Source organism: Anomaloglossus baeobatrachus, chromosome 6, assembly GCF_048569485.1.
Source record: "Anomaloglossus baeobatrachus isolate aAnoBae1 chromosome 6, aAnoBae1.hap1, whole genome shotgun sequence".
Classification (NCBI taxonomy): domain Eukaryota; kingdom Metazoa; phylum Chordata; class Amphibia; order Anura; family Aromobatidae; genus Anomaloglossus; species Anomaloglossus baeobatrachus.
In genome coordinates, this window is record NC_134358.1 from 165,599,542 (window position 1) to 165,620,634 (window position 21,093).

The 21,093-nt window shown below is 51.8% G+C and overlaps 1 protein-coding gene across 1 annotated transcript in view; it reads left to right on the plus strand.

Moving 5' to 3' along the window:
* Positions 1 to 260: 260 nt before the first annotated feature.
* The window catches only part of ESCO1 (establishment of sister chromatid cohesion N-acetyltransferase 1), a 108,649-nt gene continuing 87,816 nt past the window's right edge, over positions 261 to 21,093 (plus strand). The window contains exons 1-3 of the mRNA XM_075314465.1: positions 261 to 474; positions 1,677 to 3,319; positions 6,231 to 6,327. Of these exons, the coding sequence (XP_075170580.1) occupies positions 1,679 to 3,319; positions 6,231 to 6,327 (1,738 nt within the window). The 5' untranslated portion in view covers positions 261 to 474; positions 1,677 to 1,678. The remainder of the gene's footprint in view (positions 475 to 1,676; positions 3,320 to 6,230; positions 6,328 to 21,093) is intronic.

Here is a 21,093-nt window from a genome sequence, read left to right on the forward strand (position 1 = left end):
CTCCCACCTGTTGCCATGCTGCCTCCCTCCGGCATCACTGTACTATACATTCCTCACGTAAATTCTCACTAAAATACTTCTAAACACTTTACGTCGGTCCTGCCGCAAAATAACAACCTGTCGCGACACCGGTGACAACTTCTAGTCACATCCTGGAGACAGTCAGAATACTGGGATGGGAGCGAGGCTTGAAGCGCAATGAGGGGCGTGTGATGCAGAAATAGTGTAGTGCGCATGCTCCAGGCGGCTTATCTGACGGTTTACTGCTCCGCCCGGGAAGTTTCTCCCGTGTGTCCGGAGCCGGTGATGTTGCTGTGTATATAGGTGCTCGGTGCACGCCGCTCCGCAGCCCTCCGTTATAATCCCGGGAGTGTTTATTTGTCCATTAGAAGTCACAGAGTTTTCACTAGAGACAGAAAGACGGGCCTGATGAGAGAAGAGGACGGACAGCTCGCACACTCCCCCTTCAGGCCGGTAAGTGTCACTGCTGGAGGCAGATTGAGAGGCTGCTGTGCTCTCCGGAGGATCAGTAGCTGGATGTTATGTGTGTGGCGTTCAGTGTATGCAGCTCTGGTGCGGAGGAATGGCACAGGTCACTGTCAGTATCACAGCAGTGGGTGCTGACATTGTCTCCTGTCCTGGTCCCCGGACATCGGGCTCAGTAAGTGAACACATGGCGCAAAGTGCTCCAACTTGCTAATACTGACCTCCTATGGACTGCTGCGCGCCAGGCGGTGGAAGGGCATGGACTGCTGCGCGCCAGGCGGTGGAAGGGCATGGACTGCTGCGCGCCAGGCGGTGGAAGGGCATGGACTGCTGCGCGCCAGGCGGTGGAAGGGCATGGACTGCTGCGCGCCAGGCGGTGGAAGGGCATGGACTGCTGCGCGCCAGGCGGTGGAAGGGCATGGACTTCTGCGCGCCAAGCGGTGGTAGGGCATGGACTGCTGCGCGCCAGGCGGTGGAAGGGCATGGACTTCTGCGCGCCAAGCGGTGGTAGGGCATGGACTGCTGCGCGCCAGGCGGTGGAAGGGCATGGACTGCTGCGCGCCAGGCGGTGGAAGGGCATGGACTGCTGCGCGCCAGGCGGTGGAAGGGCATGGACTGCTGCGCGCCAGGCGGTGGAAGGGCATGGACTGCTGCGCGCCAGGCGGTGGAAGGGCATGGACTGCTGCGCGCCAGGCGGTGGAAGGGCATGGACTGCTGCGCGCCAGGCGGTGGAAGGGCATGGACTGCTGCGCGCCAGGCGGTGGAAGGGCATGGACTGCTGCGCGCCAGGCGGTGGAAGGGCATGGACTGCTCTGCGCCAGGCGGTGGAAGGGTAGCGACTGCTGCGTGCCAGGCGATGGAAGGGCATGGACTGCTGTGGGGAAGAGCGGCTCCTGCTGTGCGCCGGGTATGTCTCGCTGTGGTTCTTGGCAATGGTGCCTCATAGCTGCTATTTTCTACCCTCTGTAACATTCCTGCACAGCAGTGCCGCAGAGGCGGCAGTCGCTGCTTAAAATCCATTCTTCTGGCAAACATTTTTTCTACCTACATACTAAAACTTGGTGATTCTTATTAGTATCGGCAGCAGGTTATTACTGGGTGAAGACTTAGGTTGCAGCAAGTATAGTGTTACTGTTCATTCACCCCTTAAGAGGTGTCTCTCATATGATTTGCATTTTTTTCTTTTGCAGTAATGGCCTCGAAAAAGAGAAAGTCCTCTCTGCCTGAAACTCCTGTAAAGCGTCAGAAGCTTAAAGAAACTAAAGGTCCTCCTGCAAATTCCAAAAGGAGAAATGGGGTTACAAACAAGTCAAAACAGGGGTCGACACAGAGTAAAAAGAAATTGCCAGCCCCTACAAGTAAAGCCATAAAGAAAGCACAGACTTCTCAAACAGAAGGGGGATGTAAAAAGAAAAATGGAAATGTGAAAGTCACCAAAAAAAATAATGGTAGGAATGTGCCTGGCAAGCAGAAAGCTCTACCCAAAGACGGGGCTGCTTCACAAAGGAGCACCACAAAAGCCACCAAGAGCGGTCAGCCATCGAGCGCTCGCAAGACCACATCCAGAACGACATCTGTACAAAGTAAGACACGCAAAATAGTGAAGAGCTTGACCAAAAGCCAGTCTGCAAAACGAATAAAGAATGAGCCTGAGAAGAAAACCTTGAGAAAACCAGAGATTAAATCTGTACAAGCAAAGAAAGTGGTCAAGAAGATGGACAAAAATGACCAAACTAAGGAAAAGAAACCATCCAAGACATGCGCTGGTAAAAGCAAACTAACTGATACAAGGACGGCACCATCAATAAGAACATCTGCAAAATCAGACTGTAAAAAAAATACAGGTCGTACAACTGAGACTGCAAAAAAATTGCCAAGTACTCAAAGGACAAAGCAAAAGCCATCAACTACATTAAGGCAGAAAGCTGTAGACAAAAAGAAGCCTAGAAGTACCCAGGCCAATGTCATCAAGAAGTCCACATCGAGGAGTGGAGAAAAAGGGAAAACTAAGCGGGACTCCAGTGACCTGGTGAAAAGCAAAGCCCAAAAGCCTAGTCAGTCCAGCTCATGCGGCACTTCCAAAGCTGCAGCTCCTACTATACCAACTGCCTCTACTACTGTGCCTTTAAAGCGCAAAAGAGACAGCAATAAATCCCTGGTCAAAGCGGCAAATAAGGCGAAAAAGCAAAAAGTCCCCAAACTAGCATCTGATAAAAATAATCAACACATTGTGTCTGAAAATGATCAGAAATCCAAGCGTATAAGTATCCTGGATTTGTGCAATGAAATTGCTGGAGAAATAGAATCAGATACTGTAGAAGTAGTGAAAGAGGTACCTAGTACATCAATTATCCCTACTGAGACGGAGGACAGTCCAATGGAGGCCTCACCACCACCTCCTTCTGAACAGAGCCCCCCAAAACAGTCTAAACGGTTCTTTCCCAGCAGAAAACCATTGCAACTGAAATGTAGGATTGGTCAGAAGACAAGTCCTTTAGCCAAAAAATCCAAATGGAACAAAATAAGATTAAAAAATAATTTTGCCCAAAATAGTCTACTCAGAAGTCACACCGTGCTTCCGAATCTTGAATCCATCAAAGTCAAAGCTCCAGATCGGCAGAAAGCGGTGGAGGCTGTGATTGCATCCAAGACCTCAAAGAAGAAGCCTGAGGTAACATCGATCAGGGATAATAAACAAAAAGAACCTGTGCTACTATCACAAAGGATACAAAATAAAGTCCAGTTATTGGAGGAGGAATCGGCAAAGCCTTCTGCTGAAAATGGCCTGCTGGAGAACCACGTCAAACATGAGCTCGAAATGGCACTTGATGAGGTAATTTTTTTAGACTTTGCATGTCATGTCCTCAGCCTGTTACATCCGATTGTTATCTTTAGGTATATTACTAGAAGTCTAACCAAAAGATCACTACAGAAAGGACATGGCATGTGATGGGCTGCGTCTTGGCGGCTAGAATATTCCTGGCCAGTATGAGCACACTGGAGGAGAAGCACAGGTTAAACTCAGTAGAAACGTGGAGTTCTGGGATAGATATGAAGTGCCAGCGTCCTCCTACTACAGCCAGCCAACGAATACAGTGCCATCAGGATGATCAGTTGTTCTGTATTTGCACCTGTGTGATTTAAAGGAATCTGTCAGAAGGTTTTTGCTATGTAATCTGAGAGAACCATAGTATAGGAGCAGAGAGCCTGATTACAGTGATGTCACTGGAATATGTTTTCATCTTTCAATACAATTAATGTTTTATCAGGAGATCATCACTACTGAACAAGCTGCCTTATGCCTGCTAGTCCATCCAAGCACTGATTAGCATCTTTGTCAGTATACTATGTACACAGCCTGAATTCCCCAGCCTTTCAGTAAAGGCCGCTTTACACGCTGCGACATCGCTCAAGCGATCTCGTTGGGGTCACGGAATTGGTGACGCACATCCGGTCGCTTTAGCGATGCCGTTGCGTGTGACACCTTTGAGCGATTTTGCATCGTTGCAAAAACGTGCAAAATCACTCATCGGTGACATGGGGGTCCAGTCTCTAATATCGTTACTGCAGCAGTAACGAAGTTGTTCCTGCGGCAGCACACATCGCTCCGTGTGATACCGCAGGAACGAGGAACCTCACCTTACCTGCCGTCCGCCTGCAATTAGGAAGGAAGGAGGTGGGCGGGATGTTACGTCCCACTCATCTCCACCCCTCCGCTTCTATTGGGCGGCGGTTCAGTGACATAGCTGTGACGTCTCAGTGACGCTGAACGAACCGCCCCCCTTAGAAAGGAGGCGTTTTGCCGGTCACAACGACGTCGCAGGGCAAGTAAGTAGTGTGATGGGTCTGGGCGATGTTGTGCGCCACGGGCAGCGATTTGCCCATGTCGCACAACCGATGGGGGTGGGTATCCACGCTAGCAATATCGGTCACGATATCGCAGCGTGTAAAGCGGCCTTAAGGGGTGTTTTTCCTTGTTTCCTATTCTGAGCCATTCATTACTGTCTTTGATAGAAAGTGAACAGACACCTGTGATTGTAGCTCTAATGTTGCAGTTTAAAGAACAAACTTTTATATTTTTTATATTTTACATTTTGTCCAGCGTTGAAAATTATGAAACTTTATTACAAACTCGTTTTCATTCCTGTAAAAAATGTTGTCCTCCAAAGCCATGCTCTTCACCATTCTATTTACCTGCACTGAGTGGCAGAACCTGCATATTTGGAGTACAGATGATGGCAGTGAAGGGTTTGGCACCTGTCTCCTCCTCTGGGATTTCTGGTTTTCAGAGCAACTTTCCCCCAGATTTAGGCCAGGTTCTCATCCTGTTTTAGCCATATATTTTTGGCTACGTTGGGGCTTTTATGTAAAACTTTGATGCGCCCGGCTGAGGGCAGCGCAAAGAGCTGTAATGCACATATGCGAGAAAAGGTCAAAGAGCACCCGTGCATGCGCACTACAGTACTGTGATCTGCTCTCAGCCGGGTAGATCAAAGTGCACCTGTGCAGAAGCGCAATGGAGGCCTCTAGGTGAATGACGTCATGCACACGGGGCTGGGCACGAGGACGGCGATCACAGCAGAGAGGAGGTGCTGGACCCGAGAGCAGCGACACCAATCGGACTGGACCGCCCACTAAGAGTAATATAAAGGTATTTTTTACGTTCTACAGAGCGGTTTGGGCTCTTATATAGATCATTGTGGAATACTGCATATAAGGGCTCACTGGTGGTGGCTGCAGCTCATAAGGAGAAAAACCTGGTGACAAGTTCCCTTTAAAGTCAATGACTTTGTTGACAGATATGCCTGAATCCTGTTTTTTTTAGGGCTTCAGACAGAAGCCCCAACATGAGCCTTTTATGTGTGGCTAAAATGTGATGTGAATAAGGCTCGAGCGAAACAGACGCTGCGCTAACTCTTTTATAGCCTTCATCCGTACTCCAAATGGGAACATATAAACTGGGGAAAAGTTTGGAACCACTTTCATGCAACTCTTTTTATATAGTAGTGAAGACTGATCGTCTGTTTTACAAAATTACACTGCTTCATAGGTTTTCCATTCTGGACAAAAGTATAAAAATTAAAAAAAATAAATAAAAGGTTTGTTACTCCTTAAGCAGTCAATGGTGCTGCACCACTTATTATATCTTAATTCGGAGCTGTCATTAAAGGGAATCTGTCACCATTTTTTTGCTACCTCATCTGATAACAGAATAATGTAGAAACAGAGACCCTGATTCCAGCGATGTGTCACTTACTGGGCTGTTTGCTGTCATTTTGATAAAATGAGTGTTTTCTCTGCTGCAGATCTAGCAATTATACAGAGCTCATGAATATGCTGGACTACCTGGTAGCACGCCAAGTAGTCCTCTAATGATGACCGCAGATAAAACGGTGATTCATTGAAACTACACTAAGCAGCCCAGTAAGTGACACATCGCTGGAATCAGGCTCCCTGTCCCTATGTTATCCTGCTCTCAGATTAGGTGGCAAACACCTGGTGCAGATTCCCTTTAACATTATCCACACCGTGACTTATTGTGGACAATGAGCAGCTGACTGGAATTTGACAGTATTTTTGGGATTGGGTCGTCCTGACTTCTGATTCTTAGTCCTCACCCAGTTCTGTATGTTACAGATATGATTCAGCTTTCTGGTTATCAGCCATGGAGAGGTAACATTTTCCCAGAACTGGTAAATACAGTTTTGCTATACACTTACGGTAAGTCTTTTCTTTTAATGTAGGGATTTAGATTACATTTGGATTCAAGTCCCGAAAATTCTCCAGTGAAGAAACCCCAAGTGTCTTCTCCACCAGTGACCAAAGCATCACAGAAGCAAAGTGAGTAATTAGCAATGTCCGTGTTATGTACATGGAGTAATTCTTATTAAAGGGAACCTGTCAGATCCTATAAGGCTATCAATCCCTTCCCAAATAGCCAATTCTCCCAAGACACATAACCCTTTATATTTTTTTTATTGCCATGGCCGTGTGAGGGTTTGTGTTTTTGCAGGACAAGCTGCAGTTTTGAATGACACCATTCATTTTACTAAATACATTGAAAAACAGTAAAAAAAAAGTTTTGACATCTTTATATTTATATTTTGACAGATCAAACTTTTATAGTTCCAGTCTGAATGATGTGCTCCTATGAAGCCCAGCCAGAAAGCTTCATAAGAGGACGAAGATGGCAGGCAAATGGGTTCTCTGTTATCCTCCTGTTTTATTTCATTACCACCCATCACACTCTATGATCCTGTCACTTTAAGTGGCTATAGGAGCTGCAGCACGCATTCACTGGCAATTGTGACATTTTAATGCATTGGCCATTGATTGACAGCAGCATTTAAATGGTTAAACAGCAACAACCTGTGCAGTCGGATGCTGCTGTGTAACAGCCAACAGCTGCCGGATATTGAGCAGGCTGCGCTCCTGAATTCACTGCATACAAAGGGACCTGATGTGCATCACAATATACTGTAGTTCAGTCAATTCCTCTTCCAGCATCTCTGGTCGCCTATGACAGAGCGGTGAACAGAGGTGCCAGGAGAAGGGCAACCCCTCTAGCCCATAGTGAGGTGGGCTCAGAGGACCCCAGCAGTGCAGGGATGGTCCGTCGTGCCAAGGGTGATGTGACTGCAGCTGTGGAGCCCTGATTAGTCTCTGTGCTTAAACGCCTTGCCTTAATAATCTCCCTTTCTTTGTCGCTCCATTGGGAGACCCAGACAATTGGGTGTATAGCTATTGCCTCTGGAGGCCACACAAAGTATTACACTTAAAAGTGTAAGGCCCCTCCCCTTCTGGCTATACACCCCCAGTGGGATCACTGGCTCACCAGTTTTGTGCTTTGTGCGAAGGAGGCAACACATCCACGCATAGCTCCACTTTTTAGTCAGCAGCAGCTGCTGACTATGTCGGATGGAAGAAAAGAGGACACATATAGTGTCCCCAGCATGCTCCCTTCTCACCCCACTGTATGTCGGAGGTGTTTGTAAGGTTGAGGTACCCATTGCGGGTACGGCGGCAGGAGCCCACATGCTGATTCCTTCCCCATCCCTTTTTACAGGGCTCTGGGTGAAGTGGGATTTACCGGTCTCCAGGCACTGAGACCGTGCTCCATCTACAGCCCCTGGAGAAGATGCTGGATGGAGCGGAGTACATCAGGGACATGGCCCTGCTTCCTCAAGGTACTCTGTGTCCCCGTGCATTTGGCGCTCACACCGCAGCATGCTGGGTGTTGTAGTGCGCCGGGGGACATCAGCGCTGCGGCGCCTGTGCCATGGCCTCATTCAGCTTTGCTGAAGCAGGCTCACTTATGGGAATTGGTCGCGCCGGCCGCTGGGACTGCGGCGCGGCTGGCACTTGTAGTGCGCCGGGGACTTCAGCGCGGCCTGCGCTTTTACGGCGGCCGCGCTGATAACTAGAGTCCCCGGCTTTTGCGGCCTGCTTCCGTTCGTTCCCGCCCCCAGACCTGCCAGTCAGGAGAGGGGCGGGACGCTGGCCACTTCCAGGAATCGGTCGCGCCGGCCGCTGGCAGCGGCGCGGCTGGCACTTGTGGTGCGCCGGGGACTTCAGCGCGGCCCGCGCTTTTACGGCGGCCGCGCTGATAACTAGAGTCCCCGGCTTTTGCGGCCTGCTTCCGTTCGTTCCCGCCCCCAGACCTGCCAGTCAGGAGAGGGGCGGGACGCTGGCCACTTCTATGAATCGGTCGCGCCGGCCGCTGGAACTGCGGCGCGGCTGGCACTTGTGGTGCGCCGGGGACTTCAGCGCGGCCCGCGCTTTTACGGCGGCCGCGCTGTTAACTCGAGTCCCCGGCTTCTGGGCCTAGTCTCCCTTCGTTACCGCCCACAGCCCTGACAGTCAGGGTAGGGGCGTGACGCTGCATAGAGCAGAGCTGAGAGCTGGAGTATGTTTTGCATACTCCACCCCTCTCACTGTGTGCACTGTGAATCCGGATTCCCGCACTTTCTCAGGCACGCCCACGGCTTCCTTCTCTACAAGGACACCGGCAGCCATTAGTGTCAGTTTCTGTACGATACAGAGACAAGTGTGGAAGACCCTGGCATTCTGATAGTCACACAATCGCTGTAACAGGCGTTAAGCAGCACCTGTGGTGCTAACCCCACTAGTGCAGAAGTGCACTTATAGATATGCTTGTATATATACATTGCACTGTTTGGTCGCACGTTGTATATACCCTCCTGGATTATGCGGAGGAGTTATCAGCATATTCTCTGTGTAAAACAAAGGTGCAGAACCACATGTTTTTCTATACAGCTGGTACAGCATGTACGGCTATACGGCCGGCAGGTTACATAGACTCCCATTGTATGCACTAATGGCCAGGGGATGAGGACGGTGTCTGCAGTATTTACTGACAGTTTTTCTGAGACTATGGCTATGATACTAGAAGCCTAGCAGTCCGGACATGTCTCTCACAATATGGGCACTGTTGAATCATTGATCCATGGCCCCCCTCAGTGTGAATAACTAACAGCTCCGGGAATGTCACACGCATCCCAGAGTCACGGCTCTGCACGGACGTCAGTCCCAGACAGCCTAAGTGGGCTCGCTATGAGCGGCCTCGGTTTCATCAGGGTCCTAACAGAAGGACTCGCTGTGTAATGAGGCGGAAGTAGCGGCTCAGGATTCTGATCCTGAGACCGCTCTCAATCTGGATACACCTGATTGTGACGCCATAGTAAATAATCTTATAGCGTCCATCTATAGAATGTGGGTTATTTCTCACAGCTCCTCCAGTGGAGGAGTCAGCTTCACGTATTTTTCTGGACCACTCTGCCTTCAGAGAGGCAGTCCAGGAACACCACGCTTATCCAGATATGCGCTTCTCCAAACGGTTTAGGATACACGTTATCCCTGTCCCCTGACTTGGTCAAGGACTGGACCCAATGTCCCGAGCGGCATCCTCCAATCTCCAGGCTTGTAGCTAGATCCATAGTTGCAGTGGGAGATGGAACTGCAAACTCAAAGATGCCACTGACAGACAGATGGATCTCTGGTCGAAAGCCATCTATGAGGCTGTCGGCGCACCGTTGGCTCCGGCATTCTCTCCCTTGGGGCACTACAAGCTATTTCAGCTTGTCTTACACAGATTGACACGGTTACACGTACATCTGTGCCGCAGGTGGCATCCTTAACCTCTCAAATGTCTGCATTTGTTTCTTACGCGATTCAGGTTGTCCTGGACTCTGCGAACCGTGCGGCGGTAGCCTCCGCTACTCCGTGTTTTTAAGCAGAGCCTGGTCTGCTCGTTAAGTGAATGGAAGGCAGATTCTGCTTCCAAAAAAGGTTGCCTAACCAGTTGCCTTTTTCTGCTGACCGACTGTTTGGTGAGCGTTGGATGTAACCATCAAACAGTCCAGGGGTAAGGATTCATCCTTTCCTCAGCCCGGACACAACAAACCCCAACAGAGCAAGAGGCAGTCGGGGTTTTCGGCCTTTTCGAGGCTCGGGCAGGTCCCATTTTTCCTCGTCCAATGTGGACTCAAAACGATCAGAGGAGCTAAGATTCTTAGCGGGCTCAGTCTCGCCCAAAAAAGCGACAGTCTGAAAACCCGCTTCCAAGGCGGCTTCCTCATGACTTGCGGCCTCGGTCGGTAGCAGGCTCTCCCGCCTTGGCGATATTTAGCTGCCATAGGTCAATGACCATTGAGTGTGAGACATTCTGTCTCACGGGTACAGGATAGAGCTCACTTCTCGTCCTCCAACTCGATTCTTCAGAATTTCTCCACCTCCCGGCCGGGCCGCTGCTCTTCTGCAAACAGGGTGCACTCTATAGGCAGAAAGAGTGATGACCCCCGTTCCTCTTCAGGAACAAGGTCACGGTTTTTACCCCAAATTCTTTGCGGTACCTATAACAACGGGCCGTTCCGTCCCGTTCTGGATCTAAAAATGCTCAGCAAGCTCGTGGACACCAGGCGGTTCCGGATGGAATCCCTCCGCCATGTCATCGCCTCAAGTTCCCAAGGATATTTCCTAGCATCATTAGGCATCAAGGATGCTTATCCACACGTGCCGATTGATCCAGAGCACTAGCGTTTCTACGCTTCGTTATAGGAGACGAACACCCTCTGTTCGTAGCTCTACCTTCCGGCTAGCGACAGTCCAACTGGTCTTCGCCAAGGTCAGGGCAGCAGTAGTCACAGTCCTGCACTCTCAGGGTCACTCTGTGGTCCCGTATTTAGACGATCTACTTGTCAAGGCACTCTCTTAGGAAACATGCCAACACTGCCCGAACGTTGCGCTGGAGACTCTCTAGAGTTTTGGGTGGATCATCAACTTTTTAAAGTCAGATCCGACCCCGACCCTATCGATAACATATCTAGGCATAGAGTTTCTTACTCTCTCAGCGATAGTGAAGCTGCCGCTAGACAAACAGCATTCACTACGGGCTGCAAGCTCTTCTTTAAGAACCAGTCGCACACATTGAGACGCCTCATGCACTTCCTACGTAAGATGGTAGCAATGGAGGCAGTTCCTTTCGCGCAGTTTTACTGCGTCCACTACAATGGGACATTCTCCGCCAATGGGACGAGGAGTCGACGTCCCTCAACAGAGTCGTCGTTCTTTCTCAGGCGGCCAAGGAATCTCTACGGTGGTGGCTTCTTCTCACCTCTTGGTCAAAAAGAAGGTCCTTCCTATCCCCGTCCTGGGCGATAGTTACGACAGACGCGAGTCTATCAGGGTGGGGAGCAGTTTTTCTCCACTACAGCGCTCAGGGTACGTGGACTCAGCAAGAGTCCACTCTTCAGATCAATGTTCTTGAACACAGAGCAGTGTATCTTGCCCTACAATCCTTCCAACAGCGGCTGGAAAGCAAGCATATCCGACTTCAGTCGGACAGCTCCACAGCGGTGGCATACATCAACCACCAAGGAAGAACGCGCAACCGGCAAGCCTTCCAGGAAGTCCGGCAGGTTCTGATGTGGGTGGAAGACACGGCATCCACCATATCCACAATTCACATCCCAAGTGTGGAAACTAGGAAGCTGACTTCCTAAGTCGCTGAGGTGTGGCCGAAAGAGTATGGTCTCCTCACCCGGACGGGTTTCAGGAGATCTGGCGCCGCTGACAGAGGCCGGACGTCGATCTAATGGCGTCACGGCACAACAACAATGTGCCAGCTTCATGGCACGGTTTCACAATCATCGAGCTCTGGCGGCAAACGCCTTAGTTCAGCATTGGTCGCAGTTCCAGCTACCTTAGGTGCCACCTCTGGCATTGTTGCCCAGAGTACTGCGCTAGATCAAGACCGACTGCGGCCGCGCCATCCTCGTCGCTACAAATTGGCCGAGGATGTTGTGGTACTCGGTTCTGTGGTGCCTCACGGTAGGCTAACCGGGGGCACTACCAGACCAATCAGACTGGCTGTCTCAAGGGCCATTCTTCCATTTGAATTCTACGGCCCTCAACCGGATGGTGTGGCATTGAGTCCTGGAATCTAGTGTCGTCAGGATTACCTCAGGACGTGGTTGCCACCATGAGACAGGCTAGCATACCAACGTCCGCCAAGATTGACCACAGGACGTGGAAGATGTTCTTATCTCGGTGCTCGGCGCAGGGTGTTTCTCCCTGGCCGGTTGCATCGTCTATGTTTCCTTCCTTCCTGCAATCTAGGTAGGAAAATGGGTTGTCGCTCAGTTCCCTTTAGGGACAAGTCTCAGCGCTATCTGTATTTTTTCAGAAACGACGACTTCCTCAGGTACGCACGTTCCTACGGGGAGTTTGTCTTCTCAGCACTCCGTACAAGCGGCCGTTAGAGCCCTGAGATCTGAACAAGGTTCTAATTGCTCTCCAGATGCCGCCTTTCGAGCCTCTGAAGGATGTCTCCCTTCCCGTTTTTCACGGGAAGTGGCCTTCTAGTAACGGTCTCGTCTCTTAGGAGAGTTTCCGAGCTAGCAACGCTCTCATACAAACTCCCTTCCTGGTCCTTCACCAGGACAGGGTAGTTCTGCGTCCGGTTCCGGAATTTCTCCCTAAGGTGGTATCCCATTTTCATATCAATCAGGATATCACCTCACCTTCTTTGTGTCCTCGTCCAGTCCATCATTTTCAGAAAGATTTGCATCTGTTGGTTCTGGTGAGAGCACTCAGGTTCTACTTCCCGCATGGCGCTCCTGCGCCACCCGGATGCACTCTTTGTCCTTGTCGCTGGTCGGCGTAAACAGTCGCAAGCTTCCAGATCCACCCTTGCTCGGGGGCTCGAGGAACCAATTCTTGAAACCTACAGTTCTACTGGGCTTCTGGTTCTCTCAAGGCCGAAGGCCCATTCTACCAGAGCCGTGGGTGCATCCTGGGCATTACGGCACCAGGCTACGGCTCAGCAGGTGTGTCAGGCACCCACCTGGTCGAGTCTACTTACTTTTACCAAGCATTATCAGATGCATACCTACGCTTCGGCAGACGCCAGCCTAGGTAGATAAGTCATTCAGGCGGCGGTTGGCCACCTGTAGGAGAGGGCCGTTTGACGGCCCTATCATGAGGTACTCTTTTACCCACCCAGGGATTGCTTTTGGACATTCCAATTGTCTGGGTCTCCCAATGGAGCGACAAAGAAGAAGGGAATTTTGTTTACTTACCGTAAATTCCTTTTCTTCTAGCTCCAATTGGGAGACCCAGCACCCGCCCTGTTTTCTCGGGGTTTTTCTGTTTTTTCGGGTACACATGTTGTTCATGTGGTATGGTTCAGTTCTCCGATGTTTTCTCGGATTGAATTGGTCTTTAAACCAGTTATTGGCTTTCCTCCTTCTTGCTTTGGCACTAAAACTGGTGAGCCAGTGATCCCACTGGGGGTGTATAGCCAGAAGGGGAGGGGCCTTACACTTTTAAGTGTAATACTTTGTGTGGCCTCCAGAGGCAATAGCTATACACCCAATTGTCTGGGTCTCCCAATTGGAGCTAGAAGAAAAGGAATTTACGGTAAGTAAACAAAATTCCCTTCTTATTTGCATGTTGCGAGTGGCAGTTTAGGAAAGCCTGCACTCGCAGGGGGCTGGTCCTGACGGCCTTTCAGGTCCCTTCCAACTCCACCATTCTATGGTTCTATGACAACATTTTGTACAAAAGGGCGCATGTGCCTATAGACATGTGCACCCTTGTTACGTATAGCAATTAATCCTAATGTCAGAAAAAGGCTCTAAAACTTAATGGGACTAGTTTAATCCCTTCACGACCATGGACGGATATATCAGTCATGGAGCATGTCCCGTTAAACCCCACCCCCTGCCGCGGGCAGGCGGCGGTCGGCACACATATCAGCTGTTTTCAACAGCTGACATGTGTGCCTGCTAGCCGCGGGTGGAATCACTTCCACCCGCGGCCATTAACCCCTTAAATCTCGCTGCCAAAGTGTGGCGCGGTCACGATTTTTACTTACCGCCGCCCCCACCGGAAGTCACGTGAGTGATCACGTGACTTTCGGTGGTTGCCATGTTAGCACAGGGTCATGTGATGACGCCTGCAGCTATGACGAGTCACTTTCTTTTTCACTCGGCCGGAAGGCCAGTGAAGCAGGAAGTGACCGTATCTGCTGTTTACAGCTGTATAGCTGTGATCAGCAGATAGGGAAGAGCGATCGGATTGCTGATTGCTATAGCCCCCTAGGGGTACTAGTAAAATAAAAACAAAAAGTAAAAAAAAAAGTTTTAAATAAAAAAAACAACCTAATTTTCAATGGGGTGAAAGGGGGGTGATTTGAACTTTTCAAAGCGTTAAAAAAAAATACACATATTTGGTATCGCCGCGTTCAGAAATGCCCGATCTATCAAAATATAAAATCAATTAATCTGATTGGTAAACTGCGTAGTGGCAAAAAAATTCCAAACTCCAAAATTACGTTTTCTTCATCGTTCCTTATGGGAGACCCAGACCATGAGACCCAGACCATGGGTGTATAGCTTCTGCCTCCGGAGGACACACAAAGTACTACACTAAAAAGTGTAGCCCCTCCCTCCGAGCATATACACCCCCTGGATAACCAAATATAGCCAGTTCAATGCTTTGTGTTCAGGAGGCACACATCCACACATGCATTCTCATCTGATTTTGATTCTTGGAAAGAGTTTGAAGAAAAGCGGGTCCAAGCTGGACCCCCGGCATGTCCCTTCTCACCCCACTGTGTCGGCGGTGTTGTTAAGGTTGATTTCAGGGCTGGAGCCTTACATGCCGCGCTCCTTCACCATCCCTCGGGCTCTGGCTTGAAGTGGGAGCCAGCACGGTTCTCACTGCCTTGCAGGAGACCGGTCTCCATCCGCAGCCCTTTCAGGATCCTGCCGGACGGAGCACTCACCCCTCAGGGACCTGGCCCTGCGTCTCACAAGCTAAGTATCTGAGACGTTATTATCGGGGGTCCCTTGTACTTTATTGTTGGGGAGAGTGTGCTGTGTATCTATTGTGACATTTCCGGCCGGTTCTCTGGTTTTCACCTGAGAACCGCGCCGATGGTGCCTGCTCGCCGGCCGCATCGTTAAATTTAGGCCCCGGCTTCGCCTGAGGCCTAGTTTCGTTTTCACTGCCCCTGCATGCCAATCATGCAGAGGGACAGTGCGGCTCCGCCCAGCGGCCGTTCGGCACACGGGAGGGACACTCCTCTCTGAGGTAATATTCCCTCCCCTGTATATCTCCTTGGCCCTCCGGATCCCGCTCTTAGAGTAGGCCCCGCCCCCTCTCCTCGCTCCGGCGCCATTTTATCAGCGTTCTTATGCATGTCTGCATAAACCACATTGTGACAGCGATCGGCGCTGGCCATCTCCCTGGGGGTCCGGGCTGTGGGATCTGGAGGGCACAGAGATGTCCCAATGTCAAACGGTGGCAAGCCACAACCTCCGGTTGTGGACCTGCTTATATACTCTGCGTATATACTCTGCTGGGGGTCATTCTGGCTCAGAGCCCCCACTTCAGCAGCATGTCTCACACGAGGAGCAAGGCTGCAAGGCTGTACTTAATATGCACTGCATGTAGGCTCGTACTGCCTGTACTGAGCACATAACCACATTGTGATGCCTGCTCTAACATGGTGGTGCCTCAGCCTGGAGGCTCATCCCCAGTGGTCCCTCCGGCTGCTCCGGCTCCGGTGGCTGAACCCCCGGCTTGGGTAGAATCCCTCTCTCCAGGGGACAGATGTCCCGGACACTGCTGAGCATGCATCAGCCCCCTTCTCAGGGCGCTTCTGCTGCTACGGCTCGCTCAGCAAAGCTCACAGAGGATTCTTCATCTGGCTCAGACCCCGTCCTCCTAAAATGGAGACGCAGGGTCCCCCCTTCTTCCTTGTCCCGTGGCTCTGATTCACGAGCTGACTCGCAGGACAAGGAGGATGCCTTTACTGGGGGCTCGGACGCTACCTCCATGTACCCCATTGATCTGTCCGAAAGTGACGCAGATGCTAGTGATTTGATTGCGTCCATTAATTTCTTTGTCGCTCCATTGGGAGACCCAGACAATTGGGTGTATAGGCTATGCCTCCGGAGGCCGCACAAAGTATTACACTTAAAAGTGTTAAGCCCCTCCCCTTCTGCCTATACACCCCCCGTGCTCCCACGGGCTCCTCAGTTTTTTGCTTTGTGCGAAGGAGGTCAGACACGCACGCACAGCTCCACAGATTGGTCAGCAGCAGCTGCTGACTATATCGGATGGAAGAAAAGTGGGCCCATATAGGGCCCCCAGCATGCTCCCTTCTCACCCCACTCTTGTCGGTGGTGTTGTAAGGTTGAGGTATCCATTGCGGGTACGGAGGCTGGAGCCCACATGCTGCTTTCCTTCCCCATCCCCCTCAGGGCTCTGGTGAAGTGGGATCCTATCGGTCTCCAGGCACTGAGACCGTGCTTCATCCACAACTCCTGGGAGACTGCTGGATAGGAGCCGGGTATCGTTCAGGGACATGGCCCTGCTACTTGGAGGTACTCTGTGTCCCCGTGGGGACCGCGCACAGCAACACTCCAGCATTGCTGGGTGTGCTAGTGCACCGGGGACCGCGGCGCTGACCGGGTTAATATGTGCCATTACACACTCAGCGCTGCTGAGTGTGTTTATGTATAGGGACTGCCGCACTAACCGCCGCTGCCAGGGAAACACTGCGGCGCGGCTGGGACTTGTAGTGCGCCGGGGACTTTCGCGCCGGCCGCGCTTTTACGGCGGCCGCGTTTATTACTAGAGTCCCCGGCTTTTTGCGGCCTAGTTTCCTTTCCTCCCGCCCACAGCCCTGACAGGCAGGGGAAGGGCGGGACGCTGAACAGAACGAGCAGCACTGAGGGCTGGAGCATGCTTTGCATACTCCACTCCCCTCACTGTGCACAGTGCAGGCACCAGCTCCCGCACTTTCTGAGCCACGCCCACGGCTCCCACCTCTCCTCAGGACGCCGGCAGCCATTCCTGTCAGCTCCTTGGACGCTACAGAGGGGGACAAAGTCTGGGAGACTCAGGCAGGGACTCTGGTGGCCTCACAACCGCTTTAAGCGGGTGGTAAGCAGCACCTGTGGTGCTAGCCCCATTGTGCAGTAGTGTAACATTATATGTTTATGGTATACATATTTTACACTGTATGGTGCACAGTTGATTTCTGGCTATATACCCTATTGTGTTACTCAGGGAAGATAATAGCATGGCGCCCACGAAAGGCAGGGGTGCCAAAACACAGGCTTATTATGCTGCCTGCGCCGCATGTATGACCCCGCTACCGGCAGGTTCCACTGACCCTCATTGTGTGCACTGTTCGGCCCCTGTGGCACTTACTCAGCTAGAGCCTCTGCTAAGGGGGGCCCAGGGGGAGCCACCTGCTGACACTGTTCAGGTGACGGGGACAGAGTTTGCAAAACTCTCTGAGACTATGGCTAAGATACTAGAAGCATTGCAGTCCAGGCCGGTATCTCAGCACAGGGACTCTGTTGAATCTTTGTCCCCTGGCCCACCTCAGTTGGACCAACAATGTCCTCCTGGGGTGTCTCATGGATCCCAGGCTGAGGGTTCTGACACAGACCCCGGCCCCAGACCGACTAAGCGAGCTCGCTTGACAATTCCCTTGACATCCTCATATTGTTCAGGGTCTCAGCGGGGGGAATCTCTAGTTGATGATGCGGACACAGCTGATCAGGATTCTGATCCTGAGGCCGCTCTCAATCTTGATACTCCGGACGGGGACGCCATAGTGAACGACCTTATTGCGTCCATCAATCGTATGTTGGATATTTCTCCCTCAGCTCCTCCGGTGGAGGAGTCAGCTTCACAGCAGGAGAAATTCCGTTTCAGGTTTCCCAAGCGTACACCGAGTATGTTTCTGGACCACTCTGATTTCAGAGAGGCAGTCCAGAATCACCATGCTTGTCCAGATAAGCGTTTTTCTAAGCGCCTTAAGGATACACGTTATCCCTTTCCCCCTGACGTGGTCAAAAGTTGGGCTCAGTGTCCCAAAGTGGATCCTCCAATCTCCAGACTGGCAGCTAGATCCATACTTGCAGTGGAAGACGGGGCTTCACTCAAAGATGCCACTGACAGGCAGATGGAGCTCTGGTTGAAATCCATCTATGAAGCTATCGGCGCTTCTTTTGCCCCAGCATTCGCAGCCGTATGGGCGCTGCAAGCTATCTCAGCAGGTCAAGCGCAAATCGACGCAGCCACACGCACGTCCGCGCCACAGGTGGCGTCCATAACCACACAGACTTCGGCATTTGCGTCTTACGCTATTAATGCTGTTCTGGACTCTGCGAGCCGTACGGCGGTTGCAGCCGCCAATTCGGTGGTACTCCGCAGGGCCTTGTGGCTACAGGAATGGAAGGCAGATTCTGTTTCCAAAAAGCGCTTAACCAGTTTGCCAATTTCTGCCAACCGATTGTTTGGCGAGCGTTTGGATGAAATCATCAAACAATCCAAGGGAAAGGATACATCCTTACCCCAGCCCAAACCGAAAATACCCCAACAGAGGAGGGGGCAGTCGAGTTTTCGGTCCTTTCGGGGCGCGGGCAGGTCCCAATTCTCCTCGTCCACAAGGCCTCAGAAAGATCAAAGGAACTCTGATGCATGGCGGTCTAAATCACGTCCCAAAAAAACCACCGGAGGTGCCGCTACCAAAGCGGCTTCCTCATGACTTTCGGCCTCCCCACTCCGCATTTTCGGTCGGTGGCAGGCTCTCCCGCTTTTGCGACACCTGGCTGCCACGGGTAAAAGACCGTTGGGTGAGAGACATTCTGTCTCACGGTTACAAGATAGAGTTCACCTCTCGTCCCCCGACTCGATTCTTCAGGTCATCCCCGCCTCCCGAGCGAGCCGAGGCTCTTCTGCAGGCGCTGGGCACTCTGAAGGCAGAAGGAGTGGTGGTCCCTGTTCCTATTCAGCAACAGGGTCACGGTTTTTACTCCAACTTGTTTGTGGTCCCAAAGAAGGACGGGTCTTTCCGTCCTGTCCTGGACCTGAAACTTCTCAACAAACACGTAAAGACCAGGCGGTTCCGGATGGAATCCCTCCGCTCCGTCATCGCCTCAATGTCCCAAGGAGATTTCCTTGCATCGATCGATATCAAGGATGCATATCTCCACGTACCGATTGCTCCAGAGCACCAGCGCTTCTTGCGCTTCGCCATAGAAAACGAACACCTGCAGTTCGTGGCACTGCCGTTCGGCCTGGCAACAGCCCCACGGGTTTTCACCAAGGTGATGGCTACTGTAGTAGCGGTCCTCCACTCTCAGGGTCACTCGGTGATCCCGTACTTGGACGATCTGTTGATCAAGGCACCCTCTCTAAAGGCATGCCAACACAGCCTCGACGCTACCCTGGAGACTCTCCAGAGTTTCGGGTGGATCATCAATTTTCCAAAGTCAAATCTGACACCGGCCCAATCGCTGACATATCTTGGCATGGAGTTTCATACCCTCTCAGCGATAGTGAAGCTTCCACTGATCAAGCAGCGGTCACTACAGACAGGGGTACAATCTCTCCTTCAAGGCCAGTCACACCCCTTGAGGCGCCTCATGCACTTCCTGGGGAAGATGGTGGCAGCAATGGAGGCAGTTCCGTTCGCGCAGTTTCACCTGCGTCCACTTCAATGGGACATCCTACGCAAATGGGACAGGAAGCCGACGTCCCTCGACAGGAACGTCTCCCTCTCTCAGGCGACCAAAGCTTCCCTTCGGTAGTGGCTTCTTCCCACTTCATTATCGAAGGGGAAATCCTTCCTACCCCCATCCTGGGAGGTGGTCACGACGGACGCGAGTCTGTCAGGGTGGGGAGCGGTTTTTCTCCACCACAGGGCTCAGGGTACGTGGACCCAGCAAGAGTCCTCGCTTCAGATCAATGTTCTGGAAATACGGGCAGTGTATCTTGCCCTGAAGGCGTTCCAGCAGTGGCTGGAGGGCAAGCAGATCAGAATTCAGTCGGACAATTCCACGGCGGTGGCATACATCAATCACCAAGGCGGCACACGCAGTCGGCAAGCCTTCCAGGAAGTCCGGCGGATTTTGATGTGGGTGGAAGCCACGGCCTCCACCATCTCTGCAGTTCACATTCCAGGCGTGGAAAACTGGGAAGCAGACTATCTCAGTCGCCAGGGCATGGACGCAGGGGAATGGTCCCTTCACCCGGACGTGTTTCAGGAGATCTGTTGCCGCTGGGGGGTGCCGGACGTCGACCTCATGGCGTCCCGGCACAACAACAAGGTACCGGTGTTCATGGCACGGTCTCAAGATCCCAGAGCTCTGGCGGCAGACGCCTTAGTTCAGGATTGGTCGCAGTTTCAGCTCCCTTATGTGTTTCCTCCGCTGGCACTGTTGCCCAGAGTGTTACGCAAGATCAGGGCCGACTGCCGCCGCGTCATCCTCGTCGCTCCAGACTGGCCGAGGCGGTCGTGGTACCCGGATCTGTGGCATCTCACGGTCGGCCAACCGTGGGCACTACCAGACCGACCAGACTTGCTATCTCAAGGGCCGTTTTTCCATCTGAATTCTGCGGCCCTCAACCTGACTGTGTGGCCATTGAGTCCTGGATCCTAGCGTCTTCAGGGTTATCTCAAGACGTCATTGCCACTATGAGACAGGCTAGGAAACCAACGTCCGCCAAGATCTACCACAGGACGTGAAAAATTTTCCTGTCGTGGTGCTCTGCTCAGGGTTTTTCTCCCTGGCCTTTTGCCTTGCCCACTTTTCTGTCCTTCCTTCAATCTGGACTGGAAAAGGGTTTGTCGCTCGGCTCCCTTAAGGGACAAGTCTCAGCGCTCTCTGTGTTTTTCCAGAAGCGCCTAGCCAGACTTCCACAGGTACGCACGTTCCTGCAGGGGGTTTGTCACATCGTTCCTCCTTACAAGCGGCCGTTAGAACCCTGGGATCTGAACAGGGTGCTGCTGGTTCTTCAGAAACCACCATTCGAGCCAATGAGAGATATTTCTCTCTCACGCCTTTCGCAGAAAGTGGTTTTTCTAGTAGCAGTCACTTCACTTCGGAGAGTGTCTGAGCTAGCAGCGCTGTCATGCAAAGCCCCTTTCCTCGTTTTTAACCAGGACAAGGTGGTTCTGCGTCCGGTTCCGGAATTTCTCCCTAAGGTGGTATCCCCCTTTCATCTCAATCAGGATATCTCCTTACCTTCTTTTTGTCCTCATCCAGTTCACCAATG